We start from the raw sequence: 12,882 nt of genomic DNA, 5'->3' as shown, positions 1-12,882 counted from the left end.
AGACCACAAGAAACTACAAAGGATCGTGAATGTAGCCCAGTCCCATCACGCAAACCAGCCTCCCATCCATTGACTCCGTCTACACTTCCCGCTGCCTCAGGGAAAAGCAGCCGGCATAATCAAGGACCCCCCCCACGCACCCCCGGACATTCTCTCTTCCGTCGGGAAAAAGATACAAAAGTCTGAGGTCACGTACCGACCGACTCAAGAACAGCTTCTTCCCTGCTGCTTTTGAATGGACCTACCTGGCATTAAGGTGATCTTTCTCTACACCCCTAGCTGTGACTGTAACACTACATTCTGCACCCTCTCCTTTCCTTCTCTATGAACGGTATGCTTTGTCTGTATAGCGTGCAAGAAACAATACTTTTCACTGTATCCCGATACACGTGACGATAATAAATCGAATCAAACAGTCACTTTGAGTTCTTTCCACAAAGCAATGCTGGTTGCATCTTGTTTGTTGAACGCAGTGTACCGAAATCAAAGGTTTAGCTTCCAGAAGATCAGAGCTTGGAAAATGTCCCTCGAGGGAGATGTGGAGAGTTGGGGATTTCCATCTATAACACCTCACGTAATGCCAAGTCTCTCTCTCTATCCCAGGTCTCTGTAAAAGAGAGGGTCTCTCCGTCAGGGACTCCTGTTAAAGAGGGAGTCTCTCCGTCAGGGACTCCCCTGTTAAAGAGGGAGTCTCTCTGTCAGGGACTCCCCTGTTAAAGAGTGAGTCTCTCCGTCAGGGACTCCCCTGTTAAAGAGGGAGTCTCTCCGTCAGGGACTCCCCTGTTAAAGAGGGAGTCTCTCCGTCAGGGACTCCCCTGTTAAAGAGGGAGTCTCTCCGTCAGGGACCCCTGTTAAAGAGGGAGTCTCTCTGTCAGGGACTCCCCTGTTAAAGAGGGAGTCTCTCCGTCAGGGACTCCTGTTAAAGAGGGAGTCTCTCCGTCAGGGACTCCTGTTAAAGAGGGAGTCTCTCCGTCAGGGACTCCTGTTAAAGAGGGAGTCTCTCCGTCAGGGACTCCTGTTAAAGAGGGAGTCTCTCCGTCAGGGACTCCTGTTAAAGAGGGAGTCTCTCCGTCAGGGACCTGTGCTAACGATGGGAGAGTCCCATGGAATCATCCTTTCCGAGTTGAAGTCAGTCACCTCCATTCCATTGGCTGCCAGGATCACTTTCTCGGCAGCTGCCTTTGTGCGGGCGTAGGGGACCTCGAGGAGGATGTTGTATTTGCTTTCCTCGTTACCTCTGCGGGACAGGAAGAGAACATCACGTAAAGTAGGGTCAGGTGAAGGCCATTCAGCCCCTCAAGCCTGCTCTGTCATTCAAAACTATCTCTGGGTGGCAGAATTCCAGATTTTACCACTCCGAGTGAAGACCTGATTCCTCACCGCAATCCAAAATGGCTGACGCCTTAGCCTGGGCCCCCACCTGCTCCCCCCCCGCCGGCAAACCCACCCCACACTGCCTCCCCCACAATATTCCTGATTTCCCAGCCCCGGAGAATGGGGAAAGAACATTCCCATATCAAACCCCTCGGAATTGTCAATGGTTTGATGAGATCAGCTCTTGTGCGCCCAAACTCAGGACAACATGGAATTTACACAGCTTCTTCTCACGGGACAGAGTCTCGCTTCACCTCAAGGAGGTCTGACGTCTCCGTGGCCTTCCCACAGCTCACACTTCAGTCTAATATCTCAAACTTTCATCCAAGTCTCAACATTAAGGGAGCGCCGCACTGTGGGAGGGTCAGTGCTGAGGGAGCGCCGCACTGTGGGAGGGTCAGTGCTGAGGGAGTGCCGCACTGTGGGAGGGTCGGTGCTGAGGGAGTGCCGCACTGTGGGAGGGTCGGTGCTGAGGGAGCGCCGCACTGTGGGAGGGTCGGTGCTGAGGGAGTGCCGCACTGTGGGAGGGTCGGCGCTGAGGGAGCGCCGCACGGTGGGAGGGTCGGTGCTGAGGGAGCGCCGCACTGTGGGAGGGTCGGTGCTGAGGGAGCGCCGCACTGTGGGAGGGTCAGTGCTGAGGGAGCGCCGCACTGTGGGAGGGTCAGTGCTGAGGGAGTGCCGCACTGTGGGAGGGTCAGTGCTGAGGGAGCGCCGCACTGTGGGAGGGTCAGTGCTGAGGGAGTGCCGCACTGTGGGAGGGTCAGTGCTGAGGGAGCGCCGCACTGTGGGAGGGTCAGTGCTGAGGGAGTGCCGCACTGTGGGAGGGTCAGTGCTGAGGGAGCGCCGCACTGTGGGAGGGTCAGTGCTGAGGGAGCGCCGCACTGTGGGAGGGTCAGTGCTGAGGGAGCGCCGCACTGTGGGAGGGTCAGTGCTGAGGGAGCGCCGCACTGTGGGAGGGTCAGTGCTGAGGGAGCGCCGCACTGTGGGAGGGTCAATGCTGAGGGAGCGCCGCACTGTGGGAGGGTCAGTGCTGAGGGAGCGCCGCACTGTGGGAGGGTCAGTGCTAAATTACCGTATAAAGGGTTCCTGCCGAGTGTTTGGACCAACAACTTCCATACTGCTGGTGTAGACACAGCGACGGACGCCATTAGCGATGCAAGCCTCAATCACATGATGTGTGCCTGAAAGAGAGAGAATTATTCACAATACGACCCTCAGCACGGCCCCTCCCACAGTGCGGCGCTCCCTCAGCACTGACCCTCCCACAGTGCGGCGCTCCCTCAGCACTGACCCTCCCACAGTGCGGCGCTCCCTCAGCACTGACCCTCACACAGTGCGGCGCTCCCTCAGCACCGACCCTCCCACAGTGCGGCGCTCCCTCAGCACGGACCCTCCCACAGTGCGGCGCTCCCTCAGCACTGACCCTCCCACAGTGCGGCGCTCCCTCAGCACTGACCCTCCCACAGTGCGACGCTCCCTCAGCACTGACCCTCCCACAGTGCGACGCTCCCTCAGCACTGACCCTCCCACAGTGCGACGCTCCCTCAGCACTGACCCTCACACAGTGCGGCGCTCCCTCAGCACTGACCCTCCCACAGTGCGGCACTCCCTCAGCACCGACCCTCCCACAGTGCGGCGCTCCCTCAGCACCGACCCTCCCACAGTGCGGCGCTCCCTCAGCACCGACCCTCCCACAATGCGGCGCTCGCTCAGCACTGACCCTCCCACAGTGCGGCGCTCCCTCAGCACCGACCCTCCCACAATGCGGCGCTCGCTCAGCACTGACCCTCCCACAGTGCGGCGCTCCCTCAGCACTGACCCTCCCACAGTGCGGCGCTCCCTCAGCACCGACCTTCCCACAGTGCGGCGCCCCCTCGGCACTGACCCTCCCACAGTGCGGCGCTCCCTCAGCACCGACCTTCCCACAGTGCGGCGCTCGCTCAGCACTGACCCTCCCACAGTGCGGCGCTCCCTCAGCACCGACCCTCCCACAATGCGGCGCTCGCTCAGCACTGACCCTCCCACAGTGCGGCGCTCCCTCAGCACTGACCCCCCCACAGTGCGGCGCTCGCTCAGCACTGACCCTCCCACAGTGCGGCGCTCGCTCAGCACTGACCCTCCCACAATGCGGCGCTCGCTCAGCACTGACCCTCCCACAGTGCGGCGCTCCCTCAGCACTGACCCCCCCACAGTGCGGCGCTCGCTCAGCACTGACCCTCCCACAGTGCGGCGCTCGCTCAGCACTGACCCTCCCACAATGCGGCGCTCGCTCAGCACTGACCCTCCCACAGTGCGGCGCTCCCTCAGCACTGACCCCCCCACAGTGCGGCGCTCGCTCAGCACTGACCCTCCCACAGTGCGGCGCTCCCTCAGCACTGACCCTCCCACAGTGCGGTGCTCCCTCAGCACTGACCCTCCCACAGTGCGGTGCTCCCTCAGCACTGACCCTCCCACAGTGCGGCGCTCCCTCAGCAACGACCCTCCCACAGTGCGGCACTCCCTCAGCACTGACCCTCCCACAGTGCGGCGCTCCCTCAGCACTGACCCTCCCACAGTGCGGCACTCCCTCAGCACCGACCCTCCCACAGTGCGGCGCTCCCTCAGCACTGACCCTCCCACAGTGCGGCGCTCCCTCAGCACTGACCCTCCCACAGTGCGGCACTCCCTCAGCACCGACCCTCCCACAGTGCGGCGCTCCCTCAGCACTGACCCTCCCACAGTGCGGCACTCCCTCAGCACTGACCCTCCCACAGTGCGGCGCTCCCTCAGCACTGACCCTCCCACAGTGCGGCGCTCCCTCAGCACTGACCCTCCCACAGTGCGGCGCTCCCTCAGCACTGACCCTCCCACAGTGCGGTACTCCCTCAGCACTGACCCTCCCACAGTGCGGCACTCCCTCAGCACTGACCCTCCCACAGTGCGGCACTCCCTCAGCACTGACCCTCCCACAGTGCGGCGCTCCCTCAGCACTGACCCTCCCACAGTGCGGCGCTCCCTCAGCACTGACCCTCCCACAGTGCGGCGCTCCCTCAGCACTGACCCTCCCACAGTGCGGCGCTCCCTCAGCACTGACCCTCCCACAGTGCGGCGCTCCCTCAGCACCGACCCTCCCACAGTGCGGCGCTCCCTCAGCACCGACCCTCCCACAGTGCGGCGCTCCCTCAGCACTGACCCTCCCACAGTGCGGCGCTCCCTCAGCACTGACCCTCCCACAGTGCGGTGCTCCCTCAGCACTGACCCTCCCACAGTGCGGAGCTCCCTCAGCATCGACCCTCCCACAGTGCGGCGCTCCCTCAGCACTGACCCTCCCACAGCACTGACCCTCCCACAGTGCGGCGCTCCCTCAGCACTGACCCTCCCACAGTGCGGCGCTCCCTCAGCACTGACCCTCCCACAGTGCGGCGCTCCCTCAGCACTGACCCTCCCACAGTGCGGCGCTCCCTCAGCACTGACCCTCCCACAGTGCGGCGCTCCCTCAGCACTGACCCTCCCACAGTGCGGCGCTCCCTCAGCACCGACCCTCCCACAGTGCGGCGCTCCCTCAGCACTGACCCTCCCACAGTGCGGCACTCCCTTAGCACTGACCCTCCCACAGTGCGGCGCTCCCTCAGCACTGACCCTCCCACAGTGCGGCACTCCCTTAGCACTGACCCTCCCACAGTGCGGCACTCCCTCAGCACTGACCCTCCCACAGTGCGGCACTCCCTTAGCACTGACCCTCCCACAGTGCGGCACTCCCTCAGCACTGACCCTCCCACAGTGCGGCGCTCCCTCAGCACTGACCCTCCCACAGTGCGGCGCTCCCTCAGCACTGACCCTCCCACAGTGCGGCGCTCCCTTAGCACTGACCCTCCCACAGTGCGGCGCTCCCTCAGCACTGACCCTCCCACAGTGCGGCACTCCCTTAGCACTGACCCTCCCACAGTGCGGCACTCCCTCAGCACTGACCCTCCCACAGTGCGGCACTCCCTCAGCACTGACCCTCCCACAGTGCGGCACTCCCTCAGCACTGACCCTCCCACAGTGCGGCACTCCCTTAGCACTGACCTTGCACATTAACTTCCTCCATTGCTGCTTCAGGAACCTGGCCAAATATATCGACAATACTCGCCAGATGCATGACCACATCGACACCCTGGGTGGCTCGAATCAATTCCTCTCGGTCCCTGACATCTCCCTCCATCGCCCGCACAGTAACTGAGTCTGGCAAAGAGATCCGGAGACAATGGTAGTCACAGCCAGATACTGGAACTAATCCCACTGCCCCGCACCCTCCCCATAGCCCTGTATCAATCCCCAAACTAATCCCCCAGCCCCGCTCTCTCCCCATAGCCCTGTATCAATCCCCAAACTAATCCCCCAGCCCCGCTCTCTCCCCATAGCCCTGTATCAATCCCCAAACTAATCCCCCAGCCCCGCTCTCTCCCCATATCCCTGTATCAATCCCCAAACTAATCCCCCAGCCCCGCTCTCTCCCTATATCCCTGTATCAGTCCCCAAACTAATCCCACTGCCCGGCTCTCTCCCCATAGCCCTGTATCAATCCCCAAACTAATCCCACTGCCCCGCTCTCTCCCCATATCCCTGTATCAGTCCCCAAACTAATCCCCCAGCCCCGCTCTCTCCCCATATCCCTGTATCAGTCCCCAAACTAATCCCCCAGCCCCGCTCTCTCCCCATATCCCTGTATCAATCCCCAAACTAATCCCCCAGCCCCGCTCTCTCCCCATATCCCTGTATCAGTCCCCAAACTAATCCCACTGCCCCGCTCTCTCCCCATAGCCCTGTATCAATCCCCAAACTAACCCCACTGCCCTGCTCCCTCCCCATAGCCCTGTATCAATCCCCAAACTAATCCCACTGTCCCGCTCTCTCCCCATAGCCCTGTATCAATCCCCAAACTAATCCCACTGCCCCGCTCTCTCCCCATAGCCCTGTATCAATCCCCAAACTAATCCCACTGCCCCGCACCCTCCCCATAGCCCTGTATCAATCCCCAAACTAATCCCACTGCCCCGCTCTCTCCCCATAGCCCTGTATCAATCCGCAAACTAATCCCCCAGCCCCGCTCTCTCCCCATAGCCCTGTATCAATCCCCAAACTAATCACACTGCCCCGCTCCCTCCCCATAGCCCTGTATCAATCCCCAAACTAATCCCACTGCCCCGCTCTCCCCCCATAGCCCTGTATCAATCCTCAAACTAATCCCACTGCCCCGCTCTCTCCCCATAGCCCTGTATCAACCCCCTAACTAATCCCACTGCCCCACTCTCTCCCCATAGCCCTGTACCAATCCCCAAACTAATCCCACTGCCCCACTCTCTCCCCATAGCCCTGTATCAATCCCCAAACTAATCCCACTGCCCCGCTCTCTCCCCATAGCCCTGTATCAATCCCCAAACTAATCCCACTGCCCCACTCTCTCCCCATAGCCCTGTATCAACCCGCTAACTAATCCCACTGCCCCACTCTCTCCCCATAGCCCTGTACCAATCCCCAAACTAATCCCACTGCCCCACTCTCTCCCCATAGCCCTGTATCAATCCCCAAACTAATCCCACTGCCCCGCTCTCTCCCCATAGCCCTGGATCAATTCCCAAACTAATCCCACTGCCCCACTCTCTCCCCATAGCCCTGTACCAATCCCCAAACTAATCCCACTGCCCCACTCTCTCCCCATAGCCCTGTATCAATCCCCAAACTAATCCCACTGCCCCCCTCTCTCCCCATAGCCCTGTATCAATCCCCAAACTAATTCCACTGCCCCGCTCTCTCCCCATAGCCCTGTATCAATCCCCAAACTAATCCCACTGCCCCGCTCTCTCCCCATAGCCCTGTATCAATCCCCAAACTAATCCCACTGCCCCGCTCTCTCCCCATAGCCCTGTATCAATCCCCAAACTAATCCCACGGCCCCGCTCTCTCCCCATTGCCCTGTATCAATCCCCAAACTAATCCCACTGCCCCGCTCTCTCCCCATAGCCCTGTATCAATCCCCAAACTAATCCCACTGCCCCGCTCTCTCCCCATAGCCCTGTATCAATCCCCAAACTAATCCCACTGCCCCACTCTCTCCCCATAGCCCTGTATCAATTCCCAAACTAATCCCACAGCCCCGCACGCTCCCCATTGCCCTGTATCAATCCCCAAACTAATCCCACTGCCCCGCACCCTCTCCATCGCCCTGTATCAATCCTCAAACTAATCCCACTGCCCCGCTCTCTCCCCATAGCCCTGTATCAATCCCCAAACTAATCCCACTGCCCCGCTCTCTCCCCATAGCCCTGTATCAATCCCCAAACTAATCCCACTGCCCCGCTCTCTCCCCATAGCCCTGTATCAATCCCCAAACTAATCCCACTGCCCCGCTCTCTCCCCATAGCCCTGTATCAACCCCCAAACTAATCCCACTGCCCCGCTCTCTCCCCGTTGCCCTGTATCAATTCCCAAACTAATCCCACTGCCCCGCTCTCTCCCCGTTGCCATGTATCAATCCCCAAACTAATCCCACTGCCCCGCTCTCTCCCCGTTGCCCTGTATCAATTCCCAAACTAATCCCACTGCCCCGCTCCCTCCCCGTTGCCCTGTAACAATTCCCAAACTAATCCCAATGCCCCGCTCTCTCCCCGTTGCCCTGTATCAATTCCCAAACTAATCCCACTGCCCCGCTCTCTCCCCGTTGCCCTGTATCAATTCCCAAACTAATCCCACTGCCCCGCTCTCTCCCCGTTGCCCTGTATCAGTTCCCAAACTGCCCTGTTCTCTCACCATAGCCCTGTATCAATCCCCAAACTATTCCCACTGCCCCACTCTGTCCCCATAGCCCTGTATCAATCCCCAAACTAATCCCACTGCCCCGCGCTCTCCCCATAGCCCTGTATCAATCCGCAAACTAATCCCACTGCCCCGCTCTCTCCCCATAGCCCTGTATCAATCCCCAAACTAATCCCACTGCCCCGCGCTCTCCCCATAGCCCTGTATCAATCCTCAAACTAATCCCACTGCCCCGCTCTCTCCCCATTGCCCTGTATCAATCCCCAAACTAATCCCACTGCCCCGCTCTCTCCCCATAGCCCTGTATCAATCCCCAAACGAATCCCACTGCCCCGCTCTCTCCCCATAGCCCTGTATCAATCCCCAAACTAATCCCACTGCCCCGCACCCTCCCCATAGCCCTGTATCAATCCCCAAACTAATCCCACTGCCCCGCTCTCTCCCCATAGCCCTGTATCAATCCCCAAACTAATCCCCCAGCCCCGCTCTCTCCCCATAGCCCTGTATCAATCCCCAAACTAATCACACTGCCCCGCTCCCTCCCCATAGCCCTGTATCAATCCCCAAACTAATCCCACTGCCCCGCTCTCCCCCCATAGCCCTGTATCAATCCCCAAACTAATCCCAATGCCCCGCTCTCTCCCCATATCCCTGTATCAACCCCCTAACTAATCCCACTGCCCCACTCTCTCCCCATAGCCCTGTACCAATCCCCAAACTAATCCCACTGCCCCACTCTCTCCCCATAGCCCTGTATCAATCCCCAAACTAATCCCACTGCCCCGCTCTCTCCCCATAGCCCTGTATCAATCCCCAAACTAATCCCACTGCCCCGCTCTCTCCCCAGAGCCCTGTATCAATCCCCAAAATAATCCCACTGCCCCGCTCTCTCCCCATAGCCCTGTATCAACCCCCTAACTAATACCACTGCCCCACTCTCTCCCCATAGCCCTGTATCAATCCCCAAACTAATCCCACTGCCCCGCTCTCTCCCCATAGCCCTGTATCAACCCCCTAACTAATCCCACTGCCCCACTCTCTCCCCATAGCCCTGTATCAACCCCCTAACTAATCCCACTGCCCCACTCTCTCCCCATAGCCCTGTACCAATCCCCAAACTAATCCCACTGCCCCGCTCTCTCCCCATAGCCCTGTATCAATCCCCAAACTAATCCCACTGCCCCGCTCTCTCCTCATAGCCCTGTATCAATCCCCAAACTAATCCCACTGCCCCCCTCTCTCCCCATAGCCCTGTATCAATCCCCAAACTAATCCCACTGCCCCGCTCTCTCCCCATAGCCCTGTATCAATCCCCAAACTAATCCCACTGCCCCGCTCTCTCCCCAGAGCCCTGTATCAATCCCCAAAATAATCCCACTGCCCCGCTCTCTCCCCATAGCCCTGTATCAACCCCCTAACTAATACCACTGCCCCACTCTCTCCCCATAGCCCTGTATCAATCCCCAAACTAATCCCACTGCCCCGCTCTCTCCCCATAGCCCTGTATCAACCCCCTAACTAATCCCACTGCCCCACTCTCTCCCCATAGCCCTGTACCAATCCCCAAACTAATCCCACTGCCCCACTCTCTCCCCATAGCCCTGTATCAATCCAAAAAACTAATCCCACTGCCCCCCTCTCTCCCCATAGCCCTGTATCAATCCCCAAACTAATCCCACTGCCCCGCTCTCTCCCCATAGCCCTGTATCAATCCCCAAACTAATCCCACTGCCCCGCTCTCTCCCCATAGCCCTGTATCAATCCCCAAACTAATCCCACTGCCCCGCTCTCTCCCCATAGCCCTGTATCAATCCCCAAACTAATCCCACGGCCCCGCTCTCTCCCCATTGCCCTGTATCAATCCCCAAACTAATCCCACTGCCCCGCTCTCTCCCCATAGCCCTGTATCAATCCCCAAACTAATCCCACTGCCCCGCTCTCTCCCCATAGCCCTGTATCAATCCCCAAACTAATCCCACTGCCCCACTCACTCCCCATAGCCCTGTATCAATCCCCAAACTAATCCCACAGCCCCGCACGCTCCCCATTGCCCTGTATCAATCCCCAAACTAATCCCACTGCCCCGCACCCTCTCCATAGCCCTGTATCAATCCCCAAACTAATCCCACTGCCCCGCTCTCTCCCCATAGCCCTGTATCAATCCCCAAACTAATCCCACTGCCCCGCTCTCTCCCCATAGCCCTGTATCAATCCCCAAACTAATCCCACTGCCCCGCTCTCTCCCCATAGCCCTGTATCAATCCCCAAACTAATCCCACTGCCCCGCTCTCTCCCCATAGCCCTGTATCAACCCCCAAACTAATCCCACTGCCCCGCTCTCTCCCCGTTGCCCTGTATCAATTCCCAAACTAATCCCACTGCCCCGCTCTCTCCCCGTTGCCATGTATAAATCCCCAAACTAATCCCACTGCCCCGCTCTCTCCCCGTTGCCCTGTATCAATTCCCAAACTAATCCCACTGCCCCGCTCCCTCCCCGTTGCCCTGTAACAATTCCCAAACTAATCCCACTGCCCCGCTCTCTCCCCGTTGCCCTGTATCAATTCCCAAACTAATCCCACTGCCCCGCTCTCTCCCCGTTGCCCTGTATCAATTCCCAAACTAATCCCACTGCCCCGCTCTCTCCCCGTTGCCCTGTATCAGTTCCCAAACTAATCCCACTGCCCCGCTCTCTCCCCGTTGCCCTGTATCAATCCCCAAACTAATCCCACTGCCCCGCTCTCTCCCCATAGCCCTGTATCAATCCCCAAACTAATCCCAATGCCCCGCACCCTCCCCATAGCCCTGTATCAAACCCCAAACTATTCCCACTGCCCCACTCTGTCCCCATAGCCCTGTATCAATGCGCAAACTAATCCCACTGCCCTGTTCTCTCACCATAGCCCTGTATCAATCCCCAAACTAATCCCACTGCCCCGCTCTCTCCCCATAGCCCTGTATCAATCCCCAAACTAATCCCACTGCCCCGCTGTCTCCCCATAGCCCTGTATCAATCCCCAAACTAATCCCACTGCCCCGCGCTCTCCCCATAGCCCTGTATCAATCCGCAAACTAATCCCACTGCCCCGCTCTCTCCCCATAGCCCTGTATCAATCCCCAAACTAATCCCACTGCCCCGCGCTCTCCCCATAGCCCTGTATCAATCCCCAAACTAATCCCACTGCCCCGCTCTCTCCCCATTGCCCTGTATCAATCCCCAAACTAATCCCACTGCCCCGCTCTCTCCCCATAGCCCTGTATCAATCCCCAAACTAATCCCACTGCCCCACTCTGTCCCCATAGCCCTGTATCAATCCCAAACTAATCCCACTGCCCCGCTCTCTCCCCATAGCCCTGTATCAATCCCCAAACTAATCCCACTGCCCCGCGCTCTCCCCATAGCCCTGTATCAATGCACAAACGAATCCCACTGCCCCGCTCTCTCCCCATAGCCCTGTATCAATCCCAAACTAATCCCACTGCCCCGCTCTCTCCCCATAGCCCTGTATCAATCCCCAAACTAATCCCACTGCCCCGCGCTCTCCCCATAGCCCTGTATCAATCCCCAAACTAATCCCACTGCCCCGCTCTCTCCCCATTGCCCTGTATCAATCCCCAAACTAATCCCACTGCCCTGCTCTCTCCCCATAGCCCTGTATCAATCCCCAAACTATTCCCACTGCCCCGCTCCCTCCCCATAGCCCTGTATCAATCCCCAAACTAATCCCACTGCCCCGCTCTCTCCCCATAGCCGTCAATCCCCAAACTAATCCCACTGTCCCGTTCTCTCCCCATAGCCCTGTATCAATCCCCAAACTAAACCCACTGCCCCGCTCTCTTCCCATAGTCCTGTATCAATCCCCAAACTAATCCCACTGCCCCGCTCTCTCCCCATAGCCCTGTATCAATCCTCAAACTAATCCCACTGCCCCGCTCTCTCCCCATAGCCCTGTATCAATCCCAAACTAATCCCACTGCCCCGCTCTCTCCCCATAGCCCAGTATCAATCCCCAAACTAATCCCACTGCCCCGCTCTCTCCCCATAGCCCTGTATCAATCCCCAAACTAATCCCACTACTCGCTCTCTCCCCATAGCCCTGTATAAATCCCCAAACTAATCCCACTGCCCCGCTCTCTCCCCATAGCCCTGTATCAATCCCCAAACTAATCCCACTGCCCCGCTCTCTCCCCATAGCCGTCAATCCCCGAACTAATCCCACTGTCCCGTTCTCTCCCCATCGCCCTGTATCAATCCCCAAACTAATCCCACTGCTCGCTCTCTCCCCATAGCCCTGTATCAATCCCCAAACTAATCCCACTGCCCCGCTCTCTCCCCATAGCCCTGTATCAATCCCCAAACTAATCCCACTGCCCCGCTCTCTCCCCATAGCCCAGTATCAATCCCCAAACTAATCCCACTGACCCGCTCCCTCCCCATAGCCCAGTATCAATCCCCAAACTAATCCCACTGCCCCGCTCTCTCCCCATAGCCCTGTATCAATCCCCAAACTAATCCCACTGTCCCGCTCTCTCCCCATAGCCCAGTATCAATCCCCAAACTAATCCCACTGAGCCGCTCCCTCCCCATAGCCCTGTATCAATCCCCAAACTAATCCCACTGTCCCGCTCTCTCCCCATAGCCCAGTATCAATCCCCAAACTAATCCCACTGACCCGCTCCCTCCCCATAGCCCTGTATCAATCCCAAACTAATCCCACTGCCCCGCTCACTCCCCAT

The 12,882-nt window shown here is 58.8% G+C and overlaps 1 protein-coding gene across 1 annotated transcript in view; it reads right to left on the bottom strand.

The window, feature by feature from the left end:
• Positions 1-1,071: 1,071 nt before the first annotated feature.
• The window catches only part of LOC144490840 (3 beta-hydroxysteroid dehydrogenase type 7-like), a 14,058-nt gene continuing 2,247 nt past the window's right edge, over positions 1,072-12,882 (bottom strand). The window contains exons 2-4 of the mRNA XM_078208537.1: positions 5,422-5,577; positions 2,447-2,555; positions 1,072-1,237 (exon numbers count right to left, since the gene is read on the bottom strand). Of these exons, the coding sequence (XP_078064663.1) occupies positions 1,072-1,237; positions 2,447-2,555; positions 5,422-5,577 (431 nt within the window). The remainder of the gene's footprint in view (positions 1,238-2,446; positions 2,556-5,421; positions 5,578-12,882) is intronic.

The sequence above is a fragment of the Mustelus asterias genome, unplaced genomic scaffold (genome assembly GCF_964213995.1).
Source record: "Mustelus asterias unplaced genomic scaffold, sMusAst1.hap1.1 HAP1_SCAFFOLD_3903, whole genome shotgun sequence".
NCBI lineage: Eukaryota > Metazoa > Chordata > Chondrichthyes > Carcharhiniformes > Triakidae > Mustelus > Mustelus asterias.
Note: the sequence above shows the minus strand (reverse complement) of the source record. Positions and strands in the feature narration are given on the sequence as shown.